At 41.4% G+C, this 18,229-nt stretch overlaps 1 protein-coding gene across 1 annotated transcript in view; it reads right to left on the bottom strand.

The window, feature by feature from the left end:
* Window positions 1-18,229, bottom strand: part of GABRG3 (gamma-aminobutyric acid type A receptor subunit gamma3) — a 444,985-nt gene that overhangs the window by 49,744 nt on the left and 377,012 nt on the right. Inside the window, exon 6 of the mRNA XM_049782695.1 lies at window positions 5,637-5,774. Within this exon, the coding sequence (XP_049638652.1) occupies window positions 5,637-5,774 (138 nt within the window). The remainder of the gene's footprint in view (window positions 1-5,636; window positions 5,775-18,229) is intronic.

Below are 18,229 nucleotides of genomic sequence, written 5' to 3'. Positions count from 1 at the left end.
CTGATTGACTAAAATTGCTGATTGTGTGAGACTGGGATGCTTTATGTTTTCTTAGTCTATGACAATCAACATAACTTCAAAATCCAGAAAGTACTGGGACCAGGGCTATAACACAGCAGATAGAATATTTGCCTTGAATGAGGCCGATCCAGTTTTTTTTTTTTTTGGGGGGGGGCTGGGAGTGTCACATCCGGTGGTAGCAGTGGTGTTCAGGAGTACTCCTGGCTCTGAGCTCAGAAATTGCCCCTGACAGGCTCGGGGAACTATATGGGATGCTGAGAATCGAACCACTGTCTCATGCCCTACTGCCATGTTATCCCTCTGCCCGCCAACCCAAGTTCAAGCCCTGGCATCCCATAGGGTCCCCTGGGCTCCACCAGGAATGACCACTGAGACAGGAGTAGACAGGAGTAAGCCCTGAACACCCCTGGGTGTGGCTCCAAAACAAACAAACAAAAATTCAGAATGCACTATAATTGGGCACAGCGGAATACCAGTGTGAGTATTTTTTTTTTTTTTTTTGGAAGATGAATACTACATGCTGCCTGTGTGGTGTATTGCATGAGAGAAATACTTTCTGGTGCATGAATCTGAGAGATCTAGATTATGTCCCAGCTGGTTTATCTAACTCAAGTCCTCTGCACTGGCTTTTTGCAGGATGAGAATGCAGAAGCATTCTCACAGCAGGAGTCTGCTCCCCCAAAGGTATTTGCTCCCAAATACCAGCAGTGTGGTCTCTATTTGTTTCTATGCGCCCAAGACAGCTGGTGGGAAACAGTTATATTAGCACCTCTTTTGAGGTGGTGATGGGGTTGTCCCACACTTAGAGGTGCTCAGAGACTATTCTTGGTTCTGTATTTAGAACTGATGCCTGGCGGTGCTCAGGGGACCATATGTGGTGCCCAGGAACCAAACTGGGCTTCTTTATTTTTTAATAATAATTTTGATTCTCTCTCTTTTTTTTTTTTTTTTTTTGTTTTTTTGGCCCACACCCAGTGATGCTCAAGGGTTACTTCTGGTTATGCACTCAGAAATCACTCCTGGCTTGGGGGGACCATATGGGACAGCAGGGGATCAAATGGTGGTCCGTCCTAGGTTAGCGGGAACAAGGCAAACACCCTACCACTTGAGCCACCGCTCCAGCCCCTTTTTTAAATAATATTTTTATTTAAGCACCATAATTACAAACATGTTTGTTTATAATTGGGTTTCAGTTATAAAAAAAAACACTTCCCTTCACCAATGCAACATTGCCCCCACCAATGGCCTCCATCTTCCTCCTCTCCAACCCCCTGACTGGAGAGACAAGCATTCTATTTCTCTCACTCACTACCATTGTCATGATAGTTGTTAGTATAATTATTTCTCTAGCTGCACTCACCACTCTTTATGGTAAGCTTCAGATCATGGGCTGGTCCTTCTGGCCCTCATCTCTATTGTCTCTGGGAATTATTACAATAATCTCTTTTATTTTTCTTAAATCCCACAGATGATTGAGACTATTTTGTGTCTATCTCTCTCCCTCTGACTTATTTCTCTCAGTATAATAGTTTCCATGTTCATTCGTGTATAGGAAATTTTTATGACTTCTTTTTTCCTGACAACTGCACAGTTATTCCATTGAGTAAATGTACCAGAGTTTCTTTAGCAACTCATCTATTGTCAGGCTCCTGGGTAGCTTCCAGGTTCTGGCTAATGTAAATAGTGCTGTGATGAATATAGGTTTGCAGAGGGCATTTTTGTATTGAGTTTTTGAGTTTCTAGGGTATATCCACAGGAGTGGTATTGCTGGATCATAAGGAAGCTTGATTCCCAGTTTATAAGTAATATCCATATTGCTTTTCCATAAAGGCTGAACTAGACAGCTTTCCCACCAGCAGAGAATAAGAGTTCTTTTTCTCCCTTCAACCACACCAGCACTGATGGTTCTAGTTCTTTGTGATGTGTGCCAGACTCTGTGGTGGGAGTTAATACCTCATTGTTTTTTTGATTTGCATCTCCCTGATGATTAGTGATGTGGAGAATTTTTTCATGTGCCTTTTGGCCATTAGTATTTCTTCTTTGAAGAAGTGTCTGTTCATTTCTTTTCCCAATTTTTTATGGGGTTAGAAGATTTTTCTTGTTAAGTTCTGTCAGTACCTTGTATATCTTAGATGTTAGCCCCTTATCTGATGGGTATTGGGTGAATACTTTCTCCCATTCTATGTGTATCCTTTGTATTTTAGTCATTGTTTACTTTAAAGTTAAGTTTAATGTAGCCCCATTTGCTTTCTTTGTTTTCACTCGCTGGGACAGTGGTGTTTTCTCCTTGAAGATGCCTTTAGACTCAATGTCATGGAGCGGAAAACCTCTCAGGATTCGCTCTGGGGTTACAAGAAAATTGTAGTCAGGGTACCCCACTTCAAACAAAGGCCTGGATAGGCAGTAGCTAAAAGGGTGCATTCTAGACCCCCGGCATGCATTATCCAGCACTATTCATAGGATCTCACTTTCTATGTCACTCTATAATCCTTCCACATGATTTTACTGCAAAAGTGTGAATACCAACTTGTTCAAATCTGATCAGATTAAACTTAACTATGCCTGTTAAGCTACACTTGGAGTTCCAATTCCATTGAGGAAAGAAGCAATTTCTTTAGCATTTTGGAAGTCAGTTTCCTGATTCCCTCCAAGTCTCCCTGACCTGTGGGTTCATGTAGTGATCGATTTACTTCCCTTGCCTTACCACCTTTTGTTCTGGGCTTTGTCTAACTACACATGTCATTTATGTGCTAGACTGGCTCGCAGTATTCAAAGACATTTAAAAAAAATAAACAAATTACTTTCCCTTCTCTGGCCTCTTCTGTGGCTCAACCTTTACGATTTTTTGCTCTAGACTTTTACATTCTTAACTGATAATGACTTAACTATTTCCCTCTGCAGTTCCTTGAGAAGAATGTAAGGACCCAGGTCTTTAGTCCAACCTAATGACTCACATACACAATCACACACAATATACACAATCACCTCATTATGGAATAGAAGCCAGGAGCAGAAATGTAATTAAATGTACCAAATGATGTGACAGAACAAATCACAAAGCTGGGTAGGCTGGGAGTGTCCTGAGGCAGGATTTGTTGGGAAGGTGGTGTATGACACAGATTTCTGGATTATAAGAAACTGGGCTGGTATTTCAGAAACCTCAGGTAGGACATCTGGACAGAGAAGTGTCAATGGAGGAACAAACAGAGAAGTGTACGGGTGAAATGTGGGAGCCGAGTACAGAAGAAATGAGACCATTCAGGGCTTATAATTTACCCCACACACTCTGCTCTTGACTTGGAGCAAGCAAAGAGGAATCAAGGAAGGGCTTCGAGTAGAGACATCAAGATTTTTAGCAAGGATAGTGTTTTTTCTTTTTTTCTTTATTATTATTTTTTATGGACAGCATGTGGTCAAGGTGAGAATTCAAGGCAAAAAAGGACTGATGCAATAGCTCAGGGAATGAACCAGGGTGACTCGGATCAAGAGGATTACAGTGACAGCAGAGGACACACCGTCAGGGTACTTTAGATTTTCCTAGGCACTGTGGGCCTGAGCAGCTCCGGGTTCTCAGGTCTTCCCATTGAACCACTGGCTCTGTTGGCACAGAATGGCTGGGAAGGGTACCTAAGCCTCCTAGACACAACTTGAGAAGCTCCCCTCAAGTCAAGTATTGCTTGATCTGAATCTTCTTCTGTCTTTCCTTCTACGGAACATGTACTAATTAATGTGTTGAGCTGCACATTTGTCATGTGTCCATCCATCCCCAATATCTCTGCCATGGTCCTCACTCGGTATCTCCTCATTTAGTTATTATTTTGATTTGGGGAGCAGAATTAGTGAATTCAGAGCTCACAAGGCTCTGTGTTCAGTGGTTACTACTTGGATATTTGGGATGAAACCTGGGCTATCTAATTGCAAAGCCAGCACCTTCTAGTACTATAACACCTGCATCCACAAGAAATATTTTCATATTTTTAGGCCCACAGTGACATCAAAGAGAATAGTTACTCAGTATCAACCTCCTTCCTTTACTCACCACTCCCTTGAATCATAATTTTCCATCCTCTAAACCAGATCTACAGCATTAAAACAGTTGGGGATGCACCTGTTCAAATAGCATGTGGGGTGCTTACATTTCCCTGAGATTCCTGACATCCCCATGGTGAATTTCAACCTCTACAGGGACAGACAACAACCTACGGATGACTCTCCCCAAATGTGGCCATTCCTGCTGCCTCTACAGTTCAGATGTGTTTCCCATTGTTGTCTTTGTTTAATATTTAAACACAAACACCATTTCTCATCTCCCACTAGGACTCTTGAGGGAGCCTTTCTCTGTTGATCAGGTCGCTTTTTTGACCTTTCCTTCCTCTCCCATTGAATCACATGAACTTAATCCTTCCTGCTGAGGTCTGTTATGTGGGACTACCCTCCCAGCTATACTTGGGGATCAGTGTTGTGGCTACAAGTCAGACTCCAAATCAGGCTCCATGCAAGCAAGACTTGTGCTCTACCACTGGCACATCTGGTGGGTGCCTGAGACATTTTTTTTCACACCCAGAAGTGTTCAGGGGTCACTCCTGGGTCTATACTCAGGAATCACTCCTGGTGGGCTCAGAGAACCATGTGAGATGCTGGGGATCAAACCTGGACTGGCTGTATACAAGATGCTTGTACACCTCCCTGCTGTTCTATTGCGCTGGACCTCAGACATTTTTAATATGCAAAGCATTCTTGGTTTTGTAGTCCCATCAAGAATTTGAACTGTCCTTTAAAGACAGTTACCACTAATTATCAACATTTGCATCTCCATAATAGTCACCAAGGAAACATGTTATTATAAAATCACAAAAGCCAATACATTATTCATCCTCACAAATAATAAAATCAGTAAAAAAAAAAAATAAAGGCACCCTCTTTGCATGCTACATCCTGCCAGAAGTAAAGTGATTGAAAAATAATTGACCATAATCATAGGTAAGTACAAAAAAACAAAAACCCAAAGAAACAAAGCCAAATATATGTTCAAATATGTTAATGGAGGAAAGGTCTCTTTCTATCTAATTACACATTCTCATATGCACTATCCCTTAATAAAATCAAATGGGTGACAGTATTGCTTTCAGTCTATGGCAGAAACAAAAACTCCTCAAAGTTTAGGACAAAGATTGGAGAGAAGCAAAAAAATAAGCTAGAAGGAAGCTGTATATCATGTCTCATGCCACCCATGTCTTATTTGTGAATTCTTGGCATCTAACTGCCTAGGTGGAAAGTTGTAGATCTCTTGCCATTAATAAACTCAGTTTATAGAACCATAGTGAGAAATTCTGTTCAAATGGACAGACCGAAGAAAAAATGTCCTGAGTTCAAGATACAAGGCCATTTTAACCCAGCTAAATGACAACACTCTTTTGAAAAATTATATACATTTTCACTGTGAATCCACTGTTTTGCCTCAAGAGTTACTGAGGTATAGTGGTTCCTAACGTGATGTTATGTTACACAAGAAGGACCACTACATGGAATGTACATGGACTATATCAAGTCTCACACGCTGGCAGGGTGGAAGTCCAGTGTCTTTTAGAACTGTACTTCTTTCAGTTAACTCTTACCTGCAGACGTGGTCATGGTCTCTGTGGTATTCCTCAGGCCCATGAAGTCGAACTGGTAAAGCCGCCAAGATTTCTGGTCTGCTGCCTCGACAGAGTTTTTTCTCCATCTGTAAATCATTTCTTCTTTCGGGTAGCCATCTGCAAGGATGGGACAAAATGGGGCACTTGAGCTATGAGGCAATCACTCTACCTGTAAGTTCCATCCCCACCCCTATCAATAATGGCAACTTTATCAAACAGTGAGGTAAAATTTATAGTTCCGATTACTTCATAATAATCTCAGAGATAGACTGTGTTGTGATCAAAATTGCTCTCAACGAAAAAGTCCAGAAAAAATGGACAATAGCTGGATGAACCCAGAGCATCCTGGTGTGGATGACAGACAAGCGATGCCCAACCTCCAGCTTGGCTCCCTTCTGTGTGGAGAGAAAACTCCAAGGAACTACTGCGGAAATCCTTTCATCTGGATCAGCTACTTGCCTCAGTGCCTGGTTTACCCTCCTCCAATCCTTCCCCCCCTAGCTGAGTTCACCGGACATCAGAAGAGGCAGAGTGTTTTGAACAAATAGCTGAATTGGCTCTCAGCTTGAAGTTCTGATGTTTTAACTTTCTAGATCCTAGGTACCTCCTTGACCATTACGCCAGGAAAGAAGATGCTTCATGTTGGGTACCTACTTAGCACTAGGATGGCAAGAGCAAGTCCACTCTAAGGGGTCAGTGCTGTTAGGGGGCATGTGAAGGCTTCTGGATCCAGGTCAGAGCCTGACCTATAATTCAGGATTCTAACTCTTGCTCAAGAACTGCTTTCTGACTCAACCCACGGCCTGCTCTGACTCTTAACCCAAGGTTAAAAATAATATATAGTTAAATATATATAAATATATATTATATATATATAAATATATATAAATAATAATAGTTAAAAAATATAGAGTCCTGGTCTTGGGAGTGAGGCCTTTCTCAGCTTGGAGAAACTGGCCATATATATGTAAAAAAGTGAACTCAGACACCACTATCATTAGACCAAAGGGATAGTATAGCGGTAGGGCATTTGCTTTGCATGCAGCCAACCCAGGAGGTACTGATATAGGTTCAATTCCCTGCGTCCTATATGGTCCCCCATCCTGCCAGGGGCGATTTCTGAGTGCAGAGAAAGAAATAATCCCTGAGCATCACTGGGTGTGACCTAAGAACCAACCAATTAATCAATAAATAAAGTTAAAAAAAGACACCACTGTCATATTACACATGAAAGTCATTTCAAAAATAGACCAACAACCTCAGTGTCAGATCAAATGCATAAGTTATATGCATCATTAGTGTAGAAAAACATAGACAGAACCTATCTGAGTGCTTAAATTCTATGCATAACTTAGAAAAACAAAGGCACAGATTTTCATAACTTTAAATATAGAAGCATTTTCAATAATCATTGGCCATGAAAATAGAAGCGAAGATAAACAAATGAAATGACATAAAATTAAGATGCTTCTGCACCACAACAGAAACAATGATCAGAATAAAAAGATAAAGATACCTCTTTATTTGTCTCATCCTTCCAAAGTATATATAACCAAGATATATAAAGCACATTGTTTTGTTTTGTTTTGTTTTGTATTAGGGCCATACCCAGCTGTGCTCAGGGCTTTCTCCTGACTCTGTGCTCAGTGATCATTCTTGGTAGGTCTTGGGTCAGGGGGAAATCATGTAGAGTACCAGGGGTTAAACTCAGAGCAGCTGCATGCCTGGTATGTGGACCCATTATACTGTCAACTTTAGCCCATAAAACACTTTTCAAACTTAACAGGAAAAAACCCCCAAATAACCCCATAATATGATCAGAAACTTCCCTAGGGAAGCCAATAAGTACAGAAAAAAATTCTCTGAATCACTTATCATCAGGGAAAAGAAAATTAAAATAACTTGGAGATATTATTTGGAACCACCAAGTGTGGTAAACACCATAAAAACATGACAATCGAGGATTTTTAGCCGGCACGGGCGGGCAGCTGGCAGACCTCCGCATGTGCCAGTGGCCCCTTGGCCCGGCCTAGGGTAGGGGGGCCCGGACCTGGGTCACCCGACCCCCCTCTCCCCCTTTCCTCCGGATCTCCAGGTGGGTTTCTGGGAGGAGCTGATGGGGCACCCTGGGTTTTCCCCACTCCCAGGCCGGCTCCAGAGGTTGGCTTAGGGGGTGGAGTTTGATCTGGGGGGTGGCAGATAACTGCTCAGCTATACTCAGGCTGTCACTGGCAATTTCATACCAGTCTACATTTTGCAAACCGAACATATGCTCCTCCCAACCATCAGTACCCCAGATTTACCCATCTTAACTTCAGTAACACACAGTTCTAATCTCTGACCAAAGACATACAGTAGATCTAACAAATCCCAGAGCTATTTAGAAGGACACAAATTGAACACATATTGAACACATATATCTTTTGAATATTTTATGGGTATTTTCTTTAACTGCTGTAACTCTCTATATATTCTTCTACCATGATGTTTCTATCCACTTTTCATCTTGTCTTTTCTTTATAAGATGTTCAGTAAGGATTGTTGGTGGAACTGTCCCTCAGTTTGATGACTATGATTGAACTATGTCATGGAAATTGCTGGTCTTGTTCCTATTGCCTCCAGATGCACCAATAACGCTTCATGGCATTGATCCTTGTTTGCATAGACACATTAAAATGGGAAAACACTATACATACAGATAAGTTCTTATCTAATAAATCTCAGTACAATGTACCTTACACCCTGAACATTGATATAATGACCTGGCACAGGCCTCAGAAGAATGGGCAAGTGTAGAAGAACAGAGTGGAGAGAGAACCTATGGGTAGGTGGATAAATTCACTATGAAATTCTGTTTGGCAATAAGAAAAGATCGACATGAACGGATTTGAAAAATATAATGCAGTGTAAAGTAAATCTGAAAGAAAGGGCCAGATACAAGATGAGTTTTATCATATGCAGCATATAAAGAAAGGTAGTAAAATGGAGGCCAAAGTGATATCACAGTGGTTAGGGACTTTGCCTTGTACGCAGGTGACCAGGGTTTAATCCTCAACATCCCACATAGTCCCCAGAGCCTGGCAGGGGTGGGGTGGGGGGATAGGGGGGCAAAGATCAGAGCCAGGAGTAACCCTCGAGAGCTGTCAGATGTTGGCCCAAAATCAAAAAGAAAAAGAAAGAAACGTAGGGACAAACAAGATGACCGAAAGACTATAGAATTGGAGAACTAGTCCCACAGGACTGAGCTTGCCACAGTGGAGGAATATTATCAGGGCAGGGGGTTTTGTGACAATGATATAGGAGTGATGTTTAAACAATGTGTGCATGCATGAAACACTATAATTAGCTGTACTGGAAATTACTGTGCCCCAACCAAAGGTTAAAAAAAATGTCAAGAACCCATAAACAGTGTAGTATTTGGTGAAAAAAAGCAACACCTTTAAGAGTGGTGTGTGAGACTGAAAGAAGGTCGGGTACCTCCTATGAAACACGGATGGCAGCTTCAAAAACATAACAATGGAATGGCTCAAGAAGCCAGCAGCCCCTTTCTAGGTAAATATCCAATGCATGTTGGATTACTTAGTGCCAATGATGGATGAAGATCAAGGAAGGCCTGGCATGCAGGCACAGAGAAGCAGGACTTGCTCCCACAGTGAAGAAATCTTGTCATTTGTGCACACATGGGTGGAGCCTGAAGGGGTAAGTGATATGCATGGAAGGGTTAAAAATTTCACTTCAAAGATTTAGAGCAAGAAAGCAAAGGAATTAGAAACACCATACAACCACAGAAAAATAGGCCTTAGAAGGCCAGACAGAACTGACCAGGCCCAGGGAGATGGGGTTTGGAGTGAGTTAGAATGTGGCTGTGAAAAATTGTACCCCAGAAATTAGAGTCTCAGAATTGATGGTTACTTCAAGAACAAAAGATGGGCTTGCCACTTGCTTTGGGAGGTACATATAGTTCTGGAAAATTATTGTCCAGGGCCGATGCTTCCTCCCCAAAGTCCAGTTGATAAAGAATGTGTAAGAGTCGGGAATTTATTTGTGTTTTTTTTTGTATTATTTTTTGTCTTTGGGACCCACATCCAGCAAGTGCTCAGGGATGACTCCTGGCTCTGCAATAAAGAAATACTCTGGAAGTACTCAGGAGACCTTTATGGGATGCTGGAGGTTGAGTGCAGGTGGCTGCACTCTGCCTTGCCTGTCTTTCTATACTCTGGCCTCAAATTTGATTGGATTTGATTTGTTTTGGGGTCACATTTGGCCATGCTCTGGGGGCTACTTCTGCTTCTGTGTTCTGAAATTAGTCCTGGCAATTCGGGGGACCCTATGGAATGTCAGACATAGAACCTGGTTGGCCCGTGTCCAAGGCAATGTTCTCTCTGATGTGCCTCTGCACCTAGGCTCCTGAAACACAAAGATTTTTTCACCATCATTAGAGTCTGTCTCTATGGCTTTATCTTGTCTTGTAGAAAAGGGCCATTAGTATCCTTCCAAAGCCTTGGAGGGGGAGCAGCCCTCCTCCCTGCTATGCATCACTCTGGCCCCAGTCATATATGTATATATATATACTATATTATATATATATATATATATATATATATATACTATATTTATTTATTTGAAAGCAAAAGCTAGGAAGTGATGCACTCCCTGTAGCCCAGACAGGACCCCAGCGAGAGATGCAGAGCAGCATGGTGGTAGCATGCTTCCATCCCCCAGAGGCAGCAGCAATCTGCAGCTCAAATGGGTCCCAGAGAGGAAGTGCAAGCGCAGTGTGGTGAGGCAACCTTGTCAACTGGAAGTGTTGAGTGACTAATGGCCTCTGGCCCAAATGGAACTCAGAAGACCTGTACAACAAGAGCATGGCCACTCTACTCCACTTCATTGGCCAAGTGCATATCATCTAGTCAATGAACCCCAGCACAACATATAGAAAACAACCACACTGCAAAGGAAACATTGGGGGAAACAACACAGACACCACGTGAGTAGAGAATTGAAGATGGTAGGTCTGCAGACCCCACCTATATATCCTCTCTGCTAAAGACATTAAAGAGGAAATCTGAAGGACCAGCTCATGGTTTGACGCTTACCCACAAAGAGTGAAGGGGATAGAATGATATGCATGGCAATCACTGACAATAGTGCAAACCACAATGTCAGAAAGAAAAGGGGAGAACGTGAGAAAGAGGAGTAGAATGGCTGTTCCAGAGATAAGCAAGAAGGTGGAGGTGGGAGAGGACATGGGCAATATTGGTTACTCTGGCTTGTGTACTTGCCCAATTATGAACTGTACTGATACCCAGATTATGGACATTTTTGTAACTACAGTCCTTAAATAAATAAGCTATTAATTAAAAAAAGCAAAGCTGGTAAAATAAACTAGAGCCATTCATATCAAACAATTAAGTTAGGGGAAGAAACAATACCAAGGCAATCTTATTCTTTTGTGGAAACAGGGAGTGAGAAACTAGGGAAACGTTATCTACCCATTCTTTTTCAATGGACTTTAAATTTACCTAGAGTGAAAGCAAGATAATCATTTTCCTTTTTCTCGAAAATAAACGGTATTTTGTTTGGCTAGGATGTTGTTTGGGATCTGAGCACAGCTTTCTGTTTTTGTTTTTCTCCCATGAGTTGCTAATATTTGTTGTGGACCCTTTTTTACACAGAGCCTGGTGCTTACTGTAAGGTGTGTCTCTTTGAAGCAACAGAAGATTGGATTTTGTTTCCCGATAAATGCAGACATTTTATGAAAGAGTCAGTACACTGATAATTAGAGAAATTATTGATATAAGTGTGAGGAGATTGGTTGTTTATTGTTTTCCGATGAATCATTTACTCTGTTTCCCAGAATTTAAGGACAGTGCACTTATATTAATTTTTTGCTCCCCAAAGATGCTGTAGGCTGTATTTTCAGGGGATATCCTTATTTTTAATGAGGAAGAATAGGATATACATTTATTGTTAAATGAAAAATAAAGGAATGTATTACTTGGATTACAGTATGGTAGAAGGTAGATATCAATACCAAACCAGACAAACTGTGAATCCTACAGATGCCAGTCTGGGTGGCTCCTAGAAAACAGCTTACACTAAATTAATTTTCATTACAAGCCAGAGACTGAGGGGACTTATTTTGGGGGGGATGCCTTATATGTCACCCTGAAGTAAACATGTAAGTAGGTCTTATTTTTGGAGGATGTCTTATTTTCGGGGAAACACCGGTAGTATCCCTGCTAGAGTCCGTTTACCTTCTTGGCATCTAATCCCCCTACTCCAACTTGAAGAATTTCAAATAAAAATATGAGCACCTGTGTCATTGCAGTACTTAATAAAGAAAACTAGGATATGGGAAGGAGCCAAATTTCTTCTAACAGACAAATGAAAAAATTGTGGTGTACATATCCACAATGAAACAATACAACACAGCTCCTAAGAAAAGATAAAATTAGGCAATTTTCTGCCACATAGCTAAACAAGAAGGCTTCGTGTTAAGTAAAATAAGTCAGAGGGAGAAAGAAAAAAGACAGGTAATCTGACTCATTTGTAAATTAGGAAGATAGAACAAGAGAAAAGCTATTACCGAACAATAGCAAACCCCTTGACTCAGATTATAATGCTGCCTTACCAAGTCCTGATAGAAAAGTAGGACGGAATGAGAACCAGATTAGAGGTGGGGTCATGGGCATTTTGATAGGGGGGGGGGGGTGAAGTATTCTGTAAATGAATACCATAGACTTTAGCACTAACGTAACCAAAACCCTACTATAGCTTTTGTAATAAATCAATTGAAAAAAAATTAGGGAAACATGTAGAAAAGGGAAAATTGTGTCACATTATTTATTTAGATGGAGGTGATGGCCCCCACTTATGAATCGAATCAGTGACTTCGGCATTTTATTGCTGTCCTGACAGATGGCCCAACCAGTATGCCACGAGGTAGAATTTCCCGCCATTAGAATCAGACTTTAAACTGTGTAGATTGCAGGTTGTAATACTCAAGATTTGAGATATTGAGAGGAGCGTGTATGCCTGTGGTGTCTGGATGACTCCTGTCACAGTGCTCAGGACCCACTCTATAGTGTTGAGAACTTTGTATTGCTGTGATTAACCCCTAAGGCTCCGAATACAAAGTATGTGCTCTGGACATTCCAGTCACCTCCCAATCAGTGTCAGTTTCTTTTCTCAAACCATTTAAATTCGTTGAATGAAATGAAAAGTTTGTAAAAGAATACAAATATAAAAAGCACCATCTTCAGAGACACAGTGACTCTACTACATGTGTTACTGACACACTTGGGGCTCTGAAATCAGCCCAGGCAAGGAGCAACAAAGCAAAGAGAACAATGGGATGGTTGTGACATGGTGTATAACCAAGACACACAACTGATCAAGGACATACAACAGTTACAGACACAAAGCCTCAAAAACTGCTACTCGGCAGAGTGGAACAGCATATTTTTTAAAGTTCTTCCTTATATATATTATTTTTTATTGAGACCATTGTAATTATAAGTCTTTCACAGTTGTGAAAGTGACAGTGAAGTAGGGCCATTCCAACAACCAATGTTTACCTCCCTTACATAGTTCCCCAGCATACATCCTATATCCACACCCTTAGCCTCTGGACTGCTAGTGTAACAGGTCCCCTTTTGTGTATAGCTTATTGTAATTTGGGTCTCTTGATTCTATTGCTCCATTGACTTTTGGTTGGTTATTTAGGTTTTGACCATTTTTTATTTCCACTCAATGCTCCTGAGACCGCTTGGCCCCTGGAGCAGCATATTATTTAAAATACATCATCACTGTGGGGTTACAAGAAATCGAAGAAAGAAAGAAAATTTGTGACTATAATTTGTCATAAAGTTTCTGCAGAAAGTACCGCTTGATAAAAACCAAGCAAAACATTATTGTGAAAATATCCAGTAAACTCGAACTTAAATTAGTGTTTGTGTATATTCAATATATTGATTATACTGTACATGGTTCTAGAAGCCAATAAGCTAATAGGGAAACATTAGAGACGTTGCTTTTCTTTAAAAAATTTTTTTTATTTAAACACCTTGAATTACATACATGATTGTGTTTGGGTTTCAGTCATGTAAAGAACACCACTCCCTTCACCAGTGCAACATTCCCATCACCAATGTCCAAGTCTCCCTCCTCCCCACTTTAACATTTTTAACCTAGTAAGTGGATTACCTCCATGTTGCTTATCATATTGGAGACATTAATCAACAGATTTTGAGACAAACAAATGAAATAAACAATGAGCCATATAGGATTAGAAATAAAAAATGTTTTGTCATCTACAAAAACACAAAAGGGACCAATTAAAACTGATCTCCGATAATTTAAAACCACAGAATAATTTGTATAATTTAACAAAAATGTGAAAATCCTATAAAGGAAGTCTATAAATTACAATGAAGCTCGAAGTAAATTGAACAAGAGGAGGGAAATGCCAGGCTTTTGCATAGGAAAATGTACCAACCTAAAGTAAAGATCTTTACTCATTACTGTATATATGTAAATATGTCTTTTAGAAAAAGATTGGTAGTTTTCATTTTTTTTTTCTATTTCCAGAGTTGGAGATTATAAATGGTGCTTGGAAGAATAATAAAGTGTGAATGACCAGGAATAAGGCAGTAAGAAGTGATAACATATTAAATATTATGAAGTCTACACTAAACATAATTAGGTTTGTGCAGATCTGCCTAAAGAAAGAGAATAGCATAAAATTCTCATAGAATTAGTGTATGATGCAAGAGGCAATTAGTGGAAGGAAGAATGAGTTCATTCTGTACAAGTTATGTGAGAAAAGAGAAATGGCTGCAGGTGGGGGTTTCCAGGCAGAGTGCTGACTGCTCTGCCTGCAGAATCTCCACCGGGCTGTGCTTCTTCTGAGGAACTGAGCACCGGAAGGGAGCCCTGTCCTACCCTTCTCTGTCTTTCCTGAACTCTGGAAGGTCTCCTCAGAGCCCTGGGAAGCTAACCCCAAAGAAACTACATTCGGAAGCTACCCAGCGAGCCAGTGACTGAGTGAGAAATGGCTGCATGTGGGGGTTTCCAGGCAGAGTGCTGATTGCTCTACCTGCAGACTCTACACCGGGCTGTGCTTCTTCTGAGGAAACTGAGCACCGGAAGGGAGCCCTGTCCTACTCTTCTCTGTCTTTCCTGAACTCTGGAAGCTCTCCTCAGAGCCCTGGGAAGCTAACTCCAAAGAAACTACATTCGGGAGCTACCCAGCGAGCCAGTGAGTGAGTGAGAAATGGCTGCAGGTGGGGGTTTCCAGGCAGAGTGCTGATTGCTCTACCTGCAGAGTCTCCACCGGGCTGTGCTTCTTCTGAGGAACTGAGCACCAGAAGGGAGCCCTGTCCTACCCTTCTCTGTCTTTCCTGAACTCTGGAAGCTCTCCTCAGAGCCCTGGGAAGCGAACCCCAAAGAAACTACATTCGGGAGCTACCCAGCGAGCCAGTGAGTGAGTAAGAAATGGCTGGATGTGGGGGTCTCCAGGCAGAGTGCTGATTGCTCTACCTGCAGAGTCTCCACCCGGCTGTGCTTCTTCTGAGGAACTGAGCACCAGAAGGGAGCCCAGTCCTACCCTTCTCTGTCTTTCCTGAACTCTGGAAGCTCTCCTCAGAGCCCTGGGAAGCGAACCCCAAAGAAACTACATTCGGAAGCTACCCAGCGAGCCAGTGACTCTCCTCAGAGTCCTGGGAAGTGAACCCCAAAAATACAGCATTCTGAAGCTGCCCAGCGAGCGAGTGAAAACTACGCCTGACCAGTGGGGCCCGACTGTGAAAAACTGTGAGTGCTGCCTGTGTGTGTCTCTCTGCTATCCTGTTGCGTAAACCTCCTGAGAGTGGGCTGAAAAGAGGCTCCAGAAGGCACTTAGCTCCACTTCGCTACGCAGCCGTGCGCTCTTTCAAAAAAGAACACCATCACAAGAAGAAAAAAACGACACTAAGAACTGTACTGGATCACAGAAGCAAGAATTTCTCTCCAGACTGTCTTCTCTGCTGCGTGCTTGGGCCTAAGATTTGATCCTGTGTGAGGCTTCATCCACGGAGGACTCCCCTACCTTGGAGGCAAGTCGGCCCATCCAGAAAGGGCAGAGCCAGAGAAGTGTGCTGCCTGCATCATATAACCAATGAATACCACCACAACACGTAGAAAAACCCACAATACAAGTGTGACAATGGGGAAACAACGCAGGCCAGCATCAGACATAGAGAATGAAGATGACAATTCTGATGACCAGTTAACGACCAACCAACTAATCAATCTCTCAGATAAGGACTTTAGAGTAGCAATATAGAATATACTCAAAGAACTCAAAGAAACCATGAATAGAATAGAACAGAACACTAATAAAAATCAAGAAAATATGAAGACAGAAATCACAAAACTCCAAACTGAAATAACATGTCAAATAACAGGCCAGAAAAAATCAGTAAACGAAGTGAATGACAAAATGGATAAGCTCTGGGACAGGGTATCAGAAGCTGAGGATAGAATTAGTGCTTTAGAAGACGAGATGCATAACAACTTTACACAGCAGAAGAGATTGGAAAAAAGCCTTAAATCAAAGAATCAGACAATGGAAAATTTACTGAAAGAATATGAGCAGATGAAAATAGAAGCCTTTGATAAGCTCAACAGAAACAACTTTAGAATCATTGGAGTCCCAGAGACCCAAGAAGAAAATCTTCAGGAAGAATCAATGGTCAAGAACATCATCACAGAGAAACTACCAGAGCTAAAGAAAACATGTGACCAAATCCTGCATGCCCGAAGAGTACCAGCTAAAAAAGACCCCATGAGAAACACCCCAAGACACATCCTAGTCACCATGATGAAACCCACAGATAGAGATAGAATACTGCAAGCAGCAAGATCGAAAAGGGAAATTACATTCGAGAGAGCATCCTTGAAATTTACAGCAGACCTGTCACCAGAAACACTCAAGGCCAGAAGGCAGTGGTGGGATATAGTGGCAAAACTCAATGAAATAAATGCTTCGCCAAGAGTACTGCACCCAGCAAAACTCACTTTCAGGTTTGAAGGATGTATACATGGATTCACAGATAAACAACAGCTCAAAAACTTTGCAGACTCAAAACCAGCCTTAAAAGAAAAACTGAAAGATCTACTCTAAAAACAAGACAGAACAAAAAACACACCAGGGGCCGGGAAGGTGGCGCTAGAGATAAGGTGTCTGCCTTGTAAGCGCTACCAAGGAACGGACCGCGGTTCGATCCCCCGGCGGTCCCATATGGTCCCCCAAGCCAGGGGCAATTTCTGAGCACATAGCCAGGAGTAACCCCTGAGCATCAAATGGGTGTGGCCCAAAAACAAAAACAAAAACAAAAAAAAAAAAAACACCAAACTTCTACACAAAGATGGCAATAAATCCCATGACAATTATTTCTCTCAATGTCAATGGATTAAATGCACCAGTTAAGAGGCACAGAGTGGCTAAATGAATCAAAAAACTGAAGCCAACCTTCTGCTGTCTACAAGAAACACACCTGAATAGTCAGAATAAACATAGACTCAAAATCAAAGGCTGGAGGAAAATCATTCAAGCAAACAACACCCTTAAAAAAGCGGGGGTGGCCATACTAATATCAGATGACACAAACTTTATACTCAGAAAAGTTGTAAGGGACAAAGATGGATATTATGTACTAATCAAGGGATTTGTAAAGCAAGAAGAAATCACTCTCCTAAACATATACGCACCGAATGAGGGTCCAGCAAAGTATTTAATACAATTGTTGACAAATCTGAAGAAGGATATCAATAATAACACAATAATTGTGGGAGACCTCAACACAGGCTTGTCAACACTTGATAGGTCAACCAAATGGAAACCCAACAAAAATATACTACACCTGAAAAGAGAAATGGAAGAAAGAGGCCTAGTAGATATATATAGGGCACTCTATCCTCAGAAACCTGGATACACATTCTTTTCCAATGTACATGGATCATTCTCCAGGATAGATCACATGCTGGCACATAAAACATACCTCCATAAAATAAAAAAGATAGACATTTTGCAGGCTGCCTTTGCTGACCACAAGGCTCTGAAGTTAGATGTGAACTGCAAAGGGACACAGAAGAAAAAATTTAACACATGGAAGTTAAACAACCTCATACTCAATAACCAGTGGGTCCGAGATGAAATCAAGGAGGAAATCAAAAGGTTCCTGGAAACAAATGGCAATAAAGACACAAACTATCAGAACTTATGGGACACAGCAAAAGCAGTACTGAAAGGAAAATTTATAGCTTTGCAAGCACACATCAGGAAGGAAGAAGGAGCTTACCTGAGTAGCTTAATGACACAGCTAATAGAACTAGAAAGTGCTCAACAAAAGGACCCAAAAATAGGGAGACAGAAGGAAATAACAAAGCTGAGAGCAGAAATCAACGAAGTGGAAACCCAAAAAACAATCCGAAAGATCAACGAAAGCAGAAGTTGGTTCTTTGAAAAAATAAACAAGATTGATAGACCATTGGCAAAACTCAAAAAGCAAAAGAGAGAGAGAAACTTG

The sequence above is a fragment of the Suncus etruscus genome, chromosome 11 (genome assembly GCF_024139225.1).
Source record: "Suncus etruscus isolate mSunEtr1 chromosome 11, mSunEtr1.pri.cur, whole genome shotgun sequence".
Lineage (NCBI taxonomy): Eukaryota > Metazoa > Chordata > Mammalia > Eulipotyphla > Soricidae > Suncus > Suncus etruscus.
This window is presented reverse-complemented; position numbering and strand designations above follow the sequence as displayed.